Source organism: Littorina saxatilis, unplaced genomic scaffold, assembly GCF_037325665.1.
Source record: "Littorina saxatilis isolate snail1 unplaced genomic scaffold, US_GU_Lsax_2.0 scaffold_500, whole genome shotgun sequence".
In the NCBI taxonomy this organism is placed as follows: Eukaryota; Metazoa; Mollusca; class Gastropoda; order Littorinimorpha; family Littorinidae; genus Littorina; species Littorina saxatilis.
In genome coordinates this window covers 73,411-90,252 of record NW_027127428.1, presented here as the reverse complement: position 1 = coordinate 90,252, position 16,842 = coordinate 73,411, and the positions used below count along the sequence as shown (strand labels likewise).

The window sequence follows — 16,842 nt, the reverse complement described above, 5'->3', positions numbered from 1 at the left end:
GCCGCGGGACGATGTTTCAACCCCCAGACGTACGCATTGACGTACACGTTCACTTTAAATTGAAAACGTCTTTGACAACAACTGAAACGAATTTAAAAAAAAAGTTATCTGACTAGTGTACACACCCATGCTTTGTAAAAGCACTCATGCTTCGTGAATAAAAGGTCCCAGGTCTGAAGAGCACATTTTCTTCGACGTCAAGTGTTAGGTCGAGACGCGCGTCTTCATGTGAATCCTTTCATTGAGACGCCTTGTTAAGATGTTTAAAACGCAGACGTACGCGTTGACGTACACATTCACTTTCAATAGAAAACGTCTTTGAAAACAACTGAAACGAATTAAAAATATATATTATCTGACTAGTGTACACACCCATGTTTTGTAAAAGCACCCATACTTCGTGAATAAAGGTCTTTAGTCTCACAAGCACATTTCTTCGACGTCAAGTGTTACGTTGAGACGCGTATCCTCATTTTAAATCCTTTTTTAAAAAAGTTCACTGGCTGGGCGCCTAAAGGCGTGTAAAGCTAATATCTCAAGTTTGTCTGAAGTTAGGAACCTATTTTGTTGCACACACCCTCGGCCCCACAATTTCAAGCTACTCACCAAATTTGAGCACAATTGACCCAAGAGTACCAGCGAAACAAGTCGAAACTGTCGTGGGACAACGAACAAACATCCAAACAGACACAGTGAAACCTATTATCCGCTTTATACAGAAAGGCGGCTAAAAAATCAGAATACGCTTAACTTGGCAACGTTTACAAACGAGGAGAAAGCCAAACCATTTATCTATCCAGAACAGGTTGTTTTGTTTTGCTATATTGTGTATCTCTTGTGTTATGTCATTTCTCCTGATGCAGGTGTGGAGCGCATTAGCAGTAGAAAACGAGGTTTTTGCGTCCATTTTTTTCTTGTGTGTTTACATGGCTAGCAAATGTCCGTCAGTGGTCATACTCGAATAACATTTTGGCAGTTCTTCTAACAACCATTTGTCTGAATGCATGCAAAGTCATGATTTTTCGGGATGTAACTTCCCTAACCAGTGACGGGTTTAAAACCATTTTCCGAAGGAGTGCATACCATCTGAGTACAACCATGTGGTGATAAAAAATGTCACCCAGTGTAAGTCTCGTATGTAGACTTCAGCTCTTGACAGTTTTGAATCAATCCATTCAGGCATTGCTGAAATATAGTGCTTTTTCTGTCAAGGTACCCCTCGAAATGGACGCAAAATCCTCTCGTTATCTAGTGCCCATGCGTTTCACACCTGCATCACTAAAAATGACATAACACAAGAGATACGCAACAACCTGTTCTGGATAGATACATGATTTTTCTTTCTTTTCGTATATAAAAATTGCCAAGTTGCGCCTATTCTGAATTTTTGTAGATTGTTTTAATTTGTACACGACGTTATGGTAAGGTCGATTCGGGGGTACCTTTATTTCGGCGGCGGTCACGTGATATTTAAAACAGAAATCTTTGATCCGAAACGTATGCCAGGTAGCCAAGTGAAGGGCCTTTAATGGCATATACATGAATAAAATGACACGGGTATGAATGGTTTAGTTGGGGTACGAAAATGGGTGCAATAATTGTTTTGCTCAGTTTAGAACGCAAATCTATTTTCGTAACCTAACTACAAAATTCACGCCTGTGTCATTTCATTCAAATGTCTGTGCCATGAAAGGTATTAACTTTGCTAGCTAGCATATTTTTCAGGTCAGACAGTGTTAATGAAATGACATGGGTGTGTGATTTCTTTAGTTGGGATAAAAAGAAAATGTGGAAATAATTCTTTCGCTGAGTTTAATTCATGTCAGCTGAACACTGGTGTGCACTTTTTACATCAGGATGCACATCTTCCAAGACTTCTTTTCCTCTTCCAATTCTTGTTTAAGGTTCTCCATTAGTTTTTGAGCGTATCTCAGTGCTTTCGTTAAAGACCTGATCTGCTTGTCGGAGTCTGCTTTTCCTTTTTCCCAAGCATTCAGTTTGTCTGTCAGTTGTTTCAGTTGCGATGACGTTACGTTGTTGCTATCCCGGAGGTCGTGTAGCAGTTCTTCTGCACTGTCCGTTGATTCCAGACATGCTCTCAGTAGCGCTTGGGCGGTTTCACTGTAAACAGGGAATGGACCTTGAATGAGTTTTACACTAGTCATACGTAGCACAGGCAACATCAAATTAAAATAATGCGATTTGTTTGTGCAAGTTTAGATATTGGTTTATTATGATTTGATTTAAATGCATCCTCCAAGGAGTTGTTTAGTATTATTAATTCCAAATAGTTTTTTTTACAGACACATCTTGTTGATCTGGCTTGATAGTAACAACTTTTTTTCCTGAAAAGTATTACAAACCTGTATTATTGAACCAGTGTATTTAGAACAGTATGAATATACAATATAAACAGAGTTAAAGATCTAATTAAATGTGAAATGTTTATATAAAAATGAATGAACATGGGTTCATTCTTTCTTTGAAGAGTTTCATTTATTTATTACCTAGCACTGCTGCCATCCAGAATTTGAGCAATTTGTTTTGCACAGGCCATGACATTATCATGACAACGGATAAGAAAGGGGTTGCTGAAATGTTGGTTGCTTGTCGCTGCAAGAAGCTCTCCCACTTTCAGCAGCAGCTTTTTCACCTGCTCGTCCTTCTTGTCCTGAGGGAGTGCTTTCGTGTTATTAAAGACTACATAGCGCGCCCCTGTCTCCTGTAGAAACATAAACATATGTTTTGTTAAAGTTTGTTGTGTATAATTATATGATCTTCTCTAAAAAAATAGAGAAAGCAAAAATAGATGTTATTGTAACACAACAGGGCTACAAGATATTTAATTAATTTTAGTGCAGTTACAAGCAACAATGTTCACTAACTTGTATCAAACTATCACAGTTACCTTTGCTTATTCACTTTCAGAGCTATAAGAAAAACACATATTCACGTATGTCTTTCTTAATTGAGTTCAAAACATTGATCATAAGGTGATATGAATATATCTAATTTTAACAGCTAGGACGAAAATTAAACAATGGTCAACAAAAAAGGTCGTCACACAAATTTTTGTTATGGAATGATGTTTAAGTCTGTTCTCTGTGACCAGACTACTACCAGTTCGGTTGCAGGGTGACATTCCCCTACTCAGCAGGTGACGGGTAATAAACGGCTCTCAGATATGGAGGTTTGTTGTAAATAAGCTTGCTTGCTAGTGATAAGCAATCCTGAACCAACCGGCGGTGACTCCCACCATGACAATGTGCTTTGAGGATAGGTTTTTGAACAAGGAGCTATCGGACAGGTAACCCTGACAGAAATACCGAGGGCTGGAGTCGGAAATAATGGGCTACATAAGGTACCCTATCAGATCACAGTGCCACAAATATACGGGAACTGAGAAGAAATTCCGGGACCAAATAGGAAGAAGCTGACTTCGACATTCATAACTTGGAATGAATTAAGAAAGGTTCTAATTAAGACTTCATGCAAAATAACATGTGTTATCACCGGTTACTTTGTGTGACTTGGCTTCCCAAAGGTCATATCCGATTGCTCACAAACTAGAAACAAGTCGCGTAAGGCGAAATTACTTCATTTAGTCAAGCTGTCGAACTCACAGAATAAAACTGAACGCACTGCATTTTTTCACCAAGACCGCATACTCGTTGTTTCGTCAGTCCACCGCTCGTGGCAAAGGCAGTGAAATCGACAAGCCAGAATAGTGCGGTAATGGTCGCGCTGAGCGTGATAGCACGCTTTTCTGTACCTCTCTTCGTTTTAACTTTCTGAGCGTGTTTTTAATCCAAACATATCATATCTATATGTTTTTGGAATCAGGAACCGACAAGGAATAAGATGAAATTGTTTTTAAATCGATTTCGGACATTTAATTTTGATCATAATTTTTATATTTTTAATTTTCAGAGCTTGTTTTTAATCCGAATATAACATATTTATAGGTTTTGGAATCAGAATATGATGAAGAATAAGATGAACGTAATTTTGAATCGTTTTGTAAAAATATAATTTTAATTACAATTCTCAGATTTTTAATGACCAGTCATTAATTAATTTTTAAGCCTCCAAGCTGAAATGCAATACCAAAGTCCGGCCTTCGTCGAAGATTGCTTGGCCAAAATTTCAATCAATTTGATTGAAAAATGAGGGTGTGACAGTGCCGCCTCAACTTTTACAAAAAGCCGGATATGACGTCATCAAAGACATTTATCCAAAAAATGAAAAAAACGTTTGGGGATATTATACCCAGAAACTCTCATGAAAAATTTCATAAAGATCGGTCCAGTAGTTTACTCTGAATCGCTCTACACACGCACACACGCACACACACACACACACACACACACACACACACACACACACACACACACACACACCCATACACCACGACCCTCGTCTCGATTCCCCGTCCATGTTGAAACCTTTAGTCGAAACGTGACTTAATGTAAAAAGGATCATAGCATGATCCAACATCTGCAAAGAAAACGAATAAGCAGAGGGATATTCTTGCAAGATTGTCTTCCAAGAAATGAAGCAATAACTGTTGAAATCTTTTCCAAACTTTTGAGACAAATAAGAGAGCACACCCATAAGAGAGCACACCAAGGCCAAAACAAAGAAAAGGGCCGCAAATGGGTGTGTTTCAATCAAGATAACGCCCCTGCCCACAAGTCCTTGGTTTCCATTGCAACTAATCATGAATACGGCTGAGATTGTTAACCATCTGCAGTATTCGCCAGATGTGGCACCCTCTGACTATCGTCTATTTCCAAACACAAAGAAGTACTTCAGGGGTTAGCACTATGAAACCGACAATGACGCCATGGCTTCCGTTGAGGACTTCCTATGGTTGCAAGAAAAAAGCTTCTGCAGCAACGGCATCGAGCCTCTGAGGCACAGGTGGAACAAGTGTGTAGACGTCCGAAGGTACAATGTTAACAAGTCGCGTAAGGCGAAAATACAATATTTAGTCAAGTAGCTGTCGAACTCACAGAATGAAACTGAACGCAATGCCATTTTTCAGCAAGACCGTATACTCGTAGCATCGTCAGTCCACCGCTCATGGCAAAGGCAATGAAATTGACAAGAAGAGCGGGGTAGTAGTTGCGCTAAGAAGGATAGCACGCTTTTCTGTACCTCTCTTTGTTTTAACTTTCTGAGCGTGTTTTTAATCCAAACATATCATATCTATATGTTTTTGGAATCAGGAACCGACAAGAAATAAGGTGAACATATTTTTAAATTGATTTGGACAATTTAATTTTGATAATAATTTTTATATATTTAATTTTCAGAGCTTGTTTTTAATCCGAATATAACATATTTATATGTTTTTGGAATCAGCAAATGATGGAGAATAAGATGAACGTAAATTTGGATCGTTTTATAAATTTTTATTTTTTTTTTACAATTTTCAGATTTTTAATGACCAAAGTCATTAATTAATTTTTAAGCCACCAAGCTGAAATGCAATACCGAAGTCTGGGCTTCGTCGAAGATTACTTGACCAAAATTTCAACCAATTTGGTTGAAAAATGTGGGCGTGACAGTGCCGCCTCAACTTTCACGAAAAGCCGGATATGACGTCATCAAAGACATTTATCAAAAAAATGAAAAAAACGTTCGGGGATTTCATACCCAGGAACTCTCATGTCAAATTTCATAAAGATCGGTCCAGTAGTTTAGTCTGAATCGCTCTACACACACACACACACACACACACACACACACGCACACACATACGCACATACACCACGACCCTCGTTTCGATTCCCCCTCGATGTTAAAATATTTAGTCAAAACTTGACTAAATATAAAAAGTAAACATCTTCTAGTCTTGCAGGTAAACTCTTTTCTAGTCCGTCCTGAAACTTATCAGTTGACCCTCGTAGAGACATATGAGTCGTAAAGATAGCATCAACCCTAATGATGCTCACCATCCGAGGATTCACCAGGTGCCTTTTTTGAACTTTTTTAGTTTTTTTAATTGGTACCTGACGTTTTTGTCAGGTCTATTTTTGGGGAACCCTTTCTTCGGCGGCGGTCAAGTGATACCTATAACAGAAATCTTGTATTCGAAAAGTGTGGCATATAGTCAAATAGAGGGCCTTTAATTGCATATAAAATGAAATGACACGGGAATGAATGTTTAAGTTGGGGTACGAAAATGAGTGCAATGATTTGTTTGCACAGTTTATATCTCCTATTTCATGGATCAAATATTCATTTTGAAAGCATTCATATTTAATGTATGTTATCACCTCCAATAGATTAGAGAGCCCTGCAGGGCTTCCTCGAAGACGATCTTCCATGCTTTCGTCGTCATCCAAAGCGTCGCCGTGAGTGAAGATGATAATGATATGACGCATGATGTGGTCGCCAAAGGCAAAGCGAATTTTCCGAATTGTGTCTGCCTCTTCATCAGTAAACCTGACATCGATTCGGACCGTGACAAGTAACGCGTGTGGACCAGGGGAGGCCATTCCCACACATTTAACAATTTCCTTTTTCAACTTGTTTTCAGCCATTTCCGTGTCAAAAAAGCCAGGGGTGTCAACAACCTGTAAAAAGCAAATATATATTATTATAAAATCAACAAAAGATACAATTTAAAAAAAAAAAACCTACCAAAAACACAAAACGGTGAAAAATGTGCCAGATAATATCCGTGTATCTCGTCTCGCACAAGAAAATACACCATAACACTATACACATTTGCTTGTCACCAAAGGCCATTTTTATGGCCCTTCGTGGTCGGCTGGGCGTTAAGCAAACAAACAAACTGAAACTGAAAGGCCATTTTATTAACATTATAAACAATCATTTCTGTCTGTCATAGACTGTGACAGCGGCACTGGGGCAATTGCAAGCTACTCAGCTGAGGAATTTTGCGAAGTTTGTTTCTGCACATCCGTCTCATTTATATCTCTTGATATGTTTGTCAGTGATGGGCACTACCCGTTGTTCTTCCGCATTGATTAGATGCCAAGTTACCTCGAAATACCGGCCCCCGTGGCGCAGTGGTTAGCGCATCGGGCTGCGGGACGGGAGGTCGTGGGTTCGAATCCCATCAGGGTCATGTGGGTTTTTCGGGCTACGGTCGGCTCCTACCCAGAGTGGAAGTGCTATGGTTCCTATGGGTGTCATTCACTTAACGAATGCGACTTTGAGGGTGCTCACGTTCTGTACAGGTGCGGCAGTTCTCGGGCCTGGTTGACGCCAGGATATATTATGACAGTAAGCGTAGAGTGCTGCCCTGTCACGTAGTCTCAAACCAAATTGGAAATCCAAAGCATCATTATAATCATCCTCATCTCATTAATCATCCAAAATATAAATTGTCCTTGCTCTTGTGGCCCTTCATGCCCGGAGCTCTCATGGTGACCTTGGTCTCAGTGTTCCTGTTCCTTCCTTCCCTGAATAGTAGTTCTGCTGTCAGTCTTCAACGTGTGACGTTCTGGGGGGTCGACGGAGGGACGTGGTGGCGGTCTGCTCTCTGGAGGGGACGCTCACTCAGTCTGGCTCCGCGACTTAAAAAGTCAATGTCGTTGGTGGGGGGCATAGTAGGTAGTTAGCTCGGGTCAGACCCAGTACTGAACACCGTCGAAGTGACTCAGCAGAAGTGCAGTGTCATCTTCCGAGGGTAGCCTATCGCAGCTGTAAATTCGACAAGTCTGGCAGCGGAACGAAATTCAGAGGTGGTTGGAGCAGTGAGTGCAGGGACGGGGCGGTGTGAAAGCACAACGGGACAAGACGGAAAAAAAAAGAAAAAACAGTTACCTCGAAATCCCACATGGGAGGACACCCATGCAAACACGACTTTCTTGCCTTTTTCAATCAAAGATGCATGTAGTTTGGACAGAGTTAGGATCGAGCAATCATGGGGTTGGGTGGTCATAGACCTGCTGTTCTGCAATGGTTTTTTTTTACCCCTTCAACCCATTTGGCTACGCGGGACCAATCCAAGTTTGTTTCCTTTCTCAGTTCACACGGCGGTCACCGTGTTTGATTACTTACAATTAGGTCCATCACTGTAACAATGAAGAAGGTTCTAAAAACCTGGCGTCTCTTCACATTTGTTACTTCAAATATTGCTATAACTTGATCTTAGTAAAACAAAAAGTTACAAATCTTGACCGCACACTCACACACAGCTTCAGACTATTTTTGTTATTTGGTTGGTTTGTTGGTTTCGTGGTGTTTGTGTTTTTTTCAACCCCATTTGGCTATTCAGGACCCTTAGAATTTTGTTTGCTTTGTCTGTTTTCATGATGGTCTCTTTGAACTGTGTACAATTGAGTCTATCACAGTAAAGGGAAGAAGGTTAAAACAATCCCATATCATTTCATGCTTGTTTTGTCATTGGGAGAAAACAGCGGGTTACTTACTTCCACTTCAACACCAAAACGGCGAACTGATTGCCAGGAGCAATCGAACGTGACGGACTCGAAGGCGCTACGCGAACAATAGCGCTTGAAGCCAATGATGGAATTGCCAGTAGAACTTTTCCCGTTACCAGTTTTTCCCAGCATGACCAAACGACACACACCGAGTGGGTAGTCCAGCACATCTGTTCAAAGAAAAGCCAGGACCTATAAAGCAGAGCATTGTTTGCCGCAGTTGGCAGAGACAAGGACAACAACCTTATTCATCATCATCCTTCTCAACAACAATTCTTTCTTTATTTGGTGTTTAACGTCGTTTTCAACCGTTCAAGGTTATATCGCGACGGGGAAAGGGGGGGGGGGGGGATGGGATAGAGCCACTTGTTAATTGTTTCTTGTTCACAAAAGCACTAATAAAAAAATTGCTCCAGGGGCTTGCAACGTAGTACAATATATGACCTTACTGGGAGAATGCAAGTTTCCAGTACAAAGGACTTAACATTTCTTACATACTGCTTGACTAAAATCTATACAAGAAACACTTAACAAGGGTAAAAGGAGAAACAGAATCCGTTAGTCGCCTCTTACGACATGCTGGGGAGCATCGGGTAAATTCTTCCCCCTAACCCGCGGGGGGTTCAACAACAACAACAACAACAACAACAACAACAACAACAACAACAACAACAGTAAGGGTTGGGGCCGGTGGAGGGTTGCTGCCATATGCAACTTCTTTGGGTGAATTCTTGAACAACAACAACAACAACAACAACAACAACAACAACAACAACAACAACAACAACAACGAGATGGATGGTATTTTTGTCTCCTTTTTACCCATCAAACCTATTTGGCATATCAGGATCGATTCAATTTTGATTTTGTTTCCTTTCTCAATGTGCATGGTCTTCCTGTTTCAAACGATTTACATTTTTGGGTCAATCACAGTAAAATGAGGAAGAACAGAAAGAACAAGAGGCGAAGCCTTCACGGCTCACGTAAGAAATCGACAAACAGTAACACAAACTCAATCACTCCGTCACACATACACACACAGTAAGCATACTGTCGCGATATAACCTTGAACGGTTGAAAACGACGTTAAACACCAAATAAAGAAAGAAAGAAACAGTAAGCATAAGTGATACGGTGCAAGAGTGCGAGACACTAGATCTAGATCTGTCTGTCTGTAGCCTACTTACGGGGACACGACTGCCAGATGGCCAGATCGACACTGCGCTTTCGACAGCGCTTCCTCGCGCAGACACTGGAAACTATGGAAAGCCGTTTGGCTCATAACCATTACACGTGTAAAAAATCATAAATACACGTGTAATAAATGATTAATACACGTGTATTTATTTCTTATTGCACGTGTAATTTATCTTTTTTCTTATGCTATGGAATAGCATAATGATTAAATACACGTGTAATAAATATTTCATACACGTGTAAGAAATGATTAAATACACGTGTAATAAATATTTCATGCACGTGTAAGAAATGTTTATTACGCGTGTATTTAATCATTTCGTACACGTGTATGACATTTTTTTATTACACGTGTATTAATCATTAATTACACGTGTATTAATTATTTATTACACGTGTACTAATACTTTTTTTACACGTGTAATGGTTATGAGCCAAACGGCTTTCCATAGGAAACACGCTGTGCAGATTAACCTGTAGGAAATCTCCTTTGGTATCTTCTTTATCTATTTTTCTGGAGCTACGAAACCGAACAATGTGAAATCATGAGTCGTCTTCTCCGAATCGGCGAACTGCAGCTCGGTGATAACTGTATCTATACCACAATCCTTCACGCGATCTGACCTAACCTTGACCCCTGACCTGGTCTACATACCATACACGACACAAAACAGTTAGCTGTTTTTACCCCCCCCCCCCAAAAAAAAAAAAAAACACCACCACCCGTTTTCTTTGGATACACACTTTAACTACATACGTGCCGACGAAATGTTGATCATTGCTTCAATATTTTGAAGCTGTTGCTTGGATAATAACCAGGTAAAATTAGTATTTCGGTGTTTAGTCAAATGTTAAAGTTTCTATCACACACACACACACACACACGCACAGACAGACAAAAGTTAGCACCGCATAGGCTACACTTACGTGAGCCCAAAACAAGTCGCGTAAGGCGAAATTACAACATTTAGTCAAGCTGTGGAACTCACAGAATGAAACTGAACGCACTGCATTTTTTCACAATGACCGTAGTCCGCCGCTTGTGCAAAACGGAGTGAAACTGACGAGCCTGTTCAGCGCGGTAGTGGTTTCGTTGAGCTGCATAGCATGCTTTTCTGTACCTCTCTTCGTTTTAACTTTCTGAGCGTGTTTTTACTCCAAACATATCATATCTATATGTTTTTGGAATCAGGAACCGACAAGGAATAAGATGAAGGTGTTTTTAATCCGATTTCGGAAATTTAATTTTGATCATAATTTTTATATTTTTAATTTTCAGAGCTTGTTTTTAATCCAAATATAACATATTTATATGTTTTTGGAATCAGGAAATGATGAAGAATAAGATGAACGTACATTTGGATCGTTTTATATAAACAAAAATTATTACAATTTTCAGATTTTTAATGACCAAAGTCATTAATTAATTTTTAAGCCACCAAGCTGAAATGCAATACCGAAGTCCGGCCTTCGTCGAAGATTGCTTTACAAAGTTTCAATAAATTTGATTAAAAAAATGAAGGTGTGACAGTGCCGCCTCAACTTTTACAAAAAGCCGGATATGACGTCATCAAAAGTATTTATCTAAAAAATGAAACAAATCCGGGGATACCATTCCCAGGAACTCTCATGTCAAATTTCATAAAGATCGGTCCAGTAGTTTGGTCTGAATCGCTCTACACACACACACACACGCACAGACAGACACACACACATACACCACGACCCTCGTCTCGATTCCCCCTCTATGTTAAAACATTTAGTCAAAACTTGACTAAATGTAAAAAGAATTCCAAAATGAAAAAGGTACAATTTCGTTTGAAAGGCTCTCAAAGACAGCAAAAAAAGGTGGTACAAACATGCATTGCATGTTGGCAGGCTAGGTTAGAGAGCATTGCTTCCAGCTTGAAGAAAAACTGAGCAAAACAAGTGTTTACCATAAACGGGGTAAAAGACACTCGCGTTCCCAATCAAGAAGAATTCCAAAATGAGTTTATGGTGACAGAAACTAGGCCCTTTGTTGATTGAGTGCCTTAAACGCAGTCGTCAGCCAGCCAAGAAATTCCATATCCCCGGTAAAGGACAAATCAGCAAACTCTCTCTCTCACACAATCAAACACACACACACGAACTCTCTCTTTCTCCCACTCTCTCTCTCTCCCACACAGACACACACACACTTACACGCACTTTCTCTCTCACACCTACACCGCGCGGGATAAATTGTTACATCGCGTTTTGTTGGCATAATACAAAAGTTACAGTCTGCATAAGACGAAGAAGGGTAGTAGGTCTGAAAATATAAATTAAACAGCTTCCCAAATGCATGATGTTACTTAAGTTGGTGTCTAACATATACCTCATATATTCCTCTTTTTGCTGCATTAAAGTGATCATTGAAAATATAGCTCACAGTGCCCGTTTTCAAAGACTTCTTGAAAACCCAAAACCTTGCATTCCAAGCTGTTTTATTTACATGATGCATCCAAGCACACACTTCGTTTAACAGAGACGTGGACTAGCTTATGATTAGTGCATCTTCACGGGGGATAACCGGCTATACAGTGGTAAGCTGGTGTACGGTGAGTAACACTCGATTCGGCCTGCATTTTCCAGTTTTACCACAAAGTTGTTGATTTCTGTCTAGATTAAAGGTGACCTACTGCATCTGCGATGACTAACTTTGTTTCGAAATGCATAATATGTCGAAGAAGGATTTGCGTTTTCCCGTATTTAAATGTTAAAACGAGAAATCGTGGTGACGAAGCACCGGAAATGGCTGCTCGGTGGGTTTCAAATGTAGAAATACGCTTGTTTTTACAAAACCAGCTCGTATTCAGCTTCGGTACGGGAGTCTTAGTGACAAAGGAATCATACTTGATGCAAAGGAGTGCTATTGTCGGGTTGGAATCATTCGTTAGAGCGTGTAGGCGAGAGGCGGTCAAATATGCGAGATGATCGTACACCGGGTTGAAGACCGTCGCGAATGGGGCCTCAGACCCAAAATCCGGTTTGATGCATAATTTTCTGTTAAACTAGATATTCGAACACTCTCTCTCTCACTTCCTCTTTCTGTCTCTGCCTGTCTGTCTGTCTGTCTGTCTGTCTGTCTGTCTGTCTTTTTGTCTCTGTCTCTCAGCAGTCTCTCACTGTTTCGTCACTGAATAGTCGTCGGTTGCTAATCCCCCCCCCCCACTTTTACCTTCAATATAATGTTGAATTGGTGTGGCTGTCATCCGTTAGCCAGCCAGCATAGAACAATACACAGTACTTTGGGGGAAAGGAGGCACACGATTAGGAGGTAGTTGTCCTGGATCATGACTTTTTTCAGGCAACGAAGTCATTCGGCGCTTAGTGTTTTCCGGGTAATTTTGTACGAGTCCATCTCTCAACATAGAGGGAACTCACGTGATCCAATATTATCATGAGCTAGTACAAAATGCTGCGAAAAAAATGTAAGAAGGTTTTCTGCAATAAAAGGACAGCACCGTTTTACCGCAGCATTATTTATTTCAATTTTACTGCAGTAAAATGTTTTGCTGCGGAAAAAGATGCTTCGGCGGATGATAACATTATTCAGAAATGCTGCAGAAAACCCGTTTTTATGCTGTATTTCTGTTTTTCCGCAGAATAGCTGAATGAAGTCATAATCCGAAAAGGATGGATATGTAGTCTCTGTTTCCGCGGCCTTTTATACTTGCTCATTATCACTTGAGTTGTCTCTCTGTTGAGAGATGGACTCGTCCTAAATTACTGAGAATTTTCGGAGCGCCGAATGAGTTCGTTGTCGGAAGTTCAAAGTTGCAAAATTACGCTGGTAACACACTTACCTGTCAGCAGCATTATCAAATTTGCATAGACGGACGCAGTAGTCCACTTCGTTTTCGATTTGCTTCAAAAATTATTCTCGCTTCTGATTGGGGCACTGTGGAGCAAGCTATTATATCCTGAGGGGGGGGGGGGGGGGCGGCGGCGGATACAAATGCTACTTAACAAGATCGTTAGTTTTTCTGGGTATAAAGAAAACTGTCACAGGTTATTCGGAAGAAACAAGTATTCCCAATAAATCCGCGGAAAAACATGTAAACATTATGTTGCGGAAAAACTACTTTCAGATGGAAACTAGGCAAACCATTAGGATGTAATTTTCCTTAGCGTACATATTATCACTTTTTCAGTTTTCCTGCGAAAAAACCCACAGAAATGATGTAAAAAAAACCGGTTTATCTGCAGCATTTTTGAATTAATGTCATCATCCGCAGAAGCATAGTTTTTTCCGCAGCAAAGGTTTTTTAAAGCAAATGTTTACATATTTTTCCGCGGCATTATTGGGAAACACTTATTCTTCTTTTTACCCAGAAAACACTGAGCGCCGAATGACTTCGTTGACTGAATAAAGTCATAATCCGCTAAGGACGACTACCTCCTAACCATATGCCTCCTTTCCCCCTCAAAGTATTGCTGACTGGCTAACAGATGACAGCCACTCCTATTCAACATTATACATGTATTGAAGGTTAGTCGGGAGGGGGGGAGGAGGGGGTAAAGGGGGGGGGGGGCATTTTAGCAACCGACGACTATTCAGTGACGTACAGAGAGAGACTGCTGAGAGAGAGAGAGAGAGAGAGACAGAGACAGAGAGACAGAGACAGAGAGACAGAGAAAGAGACAGAGACAGAGACAAAGACAGACAGAGACTGAGAATGTTCTAAAAGTCTAGTTTAACAGAAAATTATGCATCAAACCGGAGTATGCGTCTGCGGCCCCATTCGCGGCGGTCTTCAACCCGGTGTACGATCATCTCGCATATTTGACCGCCTCTCGCCTGCACGCTCTAACGAATGATTCCAACCCGACAATAGCACTCCTTTGCATCAAGTATGATTCCTTTGTCACTAAGACTCCCGTACCGAAGCTGAATACGAGCTGGTTTTGTAAAAAGAAGCGCATTTCTACATTTGAAACCCACCGAGCAGCCATTTCCGGTGCTTCGTCACCACGATTTCTCGTTTTAACATTTAAATACGGGAAAACGCAAATCCTTCTTCAACATATTATGCATTTCGAAACAAAGTTAGTCATCGCAGATGCAGTAGGTCACCTTTAATCCAGACAGAAATCAACAACTTTGTGGTAAAACTGGAAAATGCAGGCCGAATCGAGTGTTACTCACCGTACACCAGCTTACCACTGTATAGCCGGTTATCCCCCGTGATCTTGTGATTTTGGTTGTGCTGTGTGTAACAATGACGGAAATAGATCAATTTAAAGTGATGTAGTTGGAAAACACAATGTTACAACGTTAACATGCATAACTTGCTTGTTACAGACATAATTTAGTTTTGGTTTTCAAATGTTACATCTTGCATAACTATTGGTTCGAACTTAAATACCAACTATAATTGTTATGTGTAATTTTGTACAACTTAATTTCTGTAAACTTACTAAATAATGTATGACACTAACCTTCGTGGTTGAAAACGACGTTAAACACCAAATAAAGAAAGAAAGAATGTATGACACTATGTATGCATATCTGGATGAGTGCTTTGATATGATAGTTGTTGCTTTTTGGGTCCAGCGGACCATATAGGCCAAATCAGGACGCCACAAGTAACATTTCACAAATTTAAATTAAACCAATTTCGAAAAACAAAATCAGGAATGTCCCCCGAAGGGAACACAAAAGTTAGTCGAAACCCAATGTGTCAAGGATCTTTAAAATTCAAATTTTAAAATAAAGGCCAGACTTCCTTAGAAATCCATAGAGAGCTGTAGAGCTAGTCTCCATAAAAATATGTTTCTAAATAGAGGTTTCAAAATACTTCACTCGTAAATCATACAGATCAGCGCATTCAGTGAGATAATGTATCACAGTAAAACTATTATCACAGGCGAGGCACCATGGTGCCTCTTCTCTTTTAAGCAGGTGAACATGTGTTATATAAGTGTGACCAGTGTGTAACCTAGCCAAAACACTTTCTTCTTTTCTACTTGAAGGATGAGTGCTTGTTAGCTTCCATTAGCATTATGTCCAACAAAAAACTAAGAAAAACTCTGCCTTGGCCAACACAGGACATTTTTGTATGTATTACTCTGTCGTGATCAAGCATCAGGAGCTGTCATAGCAAGTGTTTGGCCAGACAGTAACTTATATGTATAAGAATGGATGTAAGTGTTTTCTGGGTGTCTGTCTGTCTGTCTGTGATCGCCATACCTCAGAGATGGCAGGAAGCAGGAATAAGATAGTGTGCATGCACACTACTAGAAGCAACAGATGTGCACATGGGTTTTAGTTTCTTGATTCATTGTTTCCTTTCTCGGATAATCAACCTCCCCATTGTTGAATAGAGCCTATATATTGCAAAGGAAAGTAAATGTTGCTTTGTTAACTATGGAAGGGAGGTAACTCTTATCATGCTATCATACCTTATGCTCAAGGGGTGTAAAGTGATCATAAAACTGCTGCTCAAATATCTGAAATGTTTTCTGTAAAACCAAGTAAGCAGGAATTGAATTGATGGGGGCACTCTGAATGGGTAGCACACGTCTTCAAATGCTTTTGATGCCATACTGTATTTTAAATGAATACCCAGCACGGCCCTGACTGTTAGTATATATAATAAGATCAAAGTTGTGAAAGAAACAACTGAAAATCAGCCGAGATTCTAAAACTTCTGTAAAAAAAAGTTTTTTTTAAATATTGAGGAAAAGGGCGAGTTAAATATATCTTCACAGATAGTTTGTTAAGAAATAATGCCTACATAAGTTACGTACCGTTAACTACCTTGTAAGCGCCCACCCCCTTTATGCATGAAGAAGATAACAAGTTTCCGCAACCTGACTCTTCATTTTTGCTTTCAGAGGCCTCATTTTCCGTTTTCTGACTGTTGCAATCTGTAGTGATGGTTTAATCTTCATTGGCAACACGTTCTCCATCTTGGGGAATAATGTCGTATTCTTTTGTTACATAGTTTAATGGTCCCGTTTCTTTGTTCAACCTAAAAATGCAAATTTTAATGCGTTGGGAGGTATGTAATGCGACTGCATGGTCTATGGTGGTCTTGAATGCTTTAACAATTTTTGAACAATACCAACACATAAATCTCTTGTTCTTCACTTCCATTCTTTCAGCACAAAACAGTCAATATAAAAGTTTGCAGTCAAACCGAAAGCCTTCAGCTATATATGGAATAGTCACTACATCGTAACTCGCCTCCAC

General features: G+C 40.1%; 1 protein-coding gene across 1 annotated transcript; it reads right to left on the bottom strand.

Moving 5' to 3' along the window:
* Positions 1-1,558: 1,558 nt before the first annotated feature.
* On the bottom strand, positions 1,559-8,587 carry LOC138955891 (uncharacterized). Its single transcript, XM_070327398.1, has 4 exons — positions 8,412-8,587; positions 6,285-6,584; positions 2,508-2,722; positions 1,559-2,121 (listed from the first exon to the last, which is right to left on the bottom strand). The coding sequence occupies exons 1-4, from the start codon at positions 8,553-8,555 to the stop codon at positions 1,848-1,850; spliced, it is 933 nt and encodes a 310-aa protein (XP_070183499.1). The 5' UTR covers positions 8,556-8,587; the 3' UTR covers positions 1,559-1,847.
* Between the last annotated feature and the right edge of the window lie 8,255 nt (positions 8,588-16,842).

Bases quoted from the DNA above. Each gene is read 5' to 3' on its own strand.
- LOC138955891 (XM_070327398.1), bottom strand. From the start codon at position 8,555: ATGCTGGGAAAAACTGGTAACGGGAAAAGTTCTACTGGCAATTCCATC. The intron at 6,585-8,411 runs GTAAGTAACCCG...TGCTTTTTACAG, and splicing joins GTTTTGGTGTTGAAGTGGAA to GTTGTTGACACCCCTGGCTT. The intron at 2,723-6,284 runs GTGATAACATAC...ATGTTTCTACAG, and splicing joins GGCTCTCTAATCTATTGGAG to GAGACAGGGGCGCGCTATGT.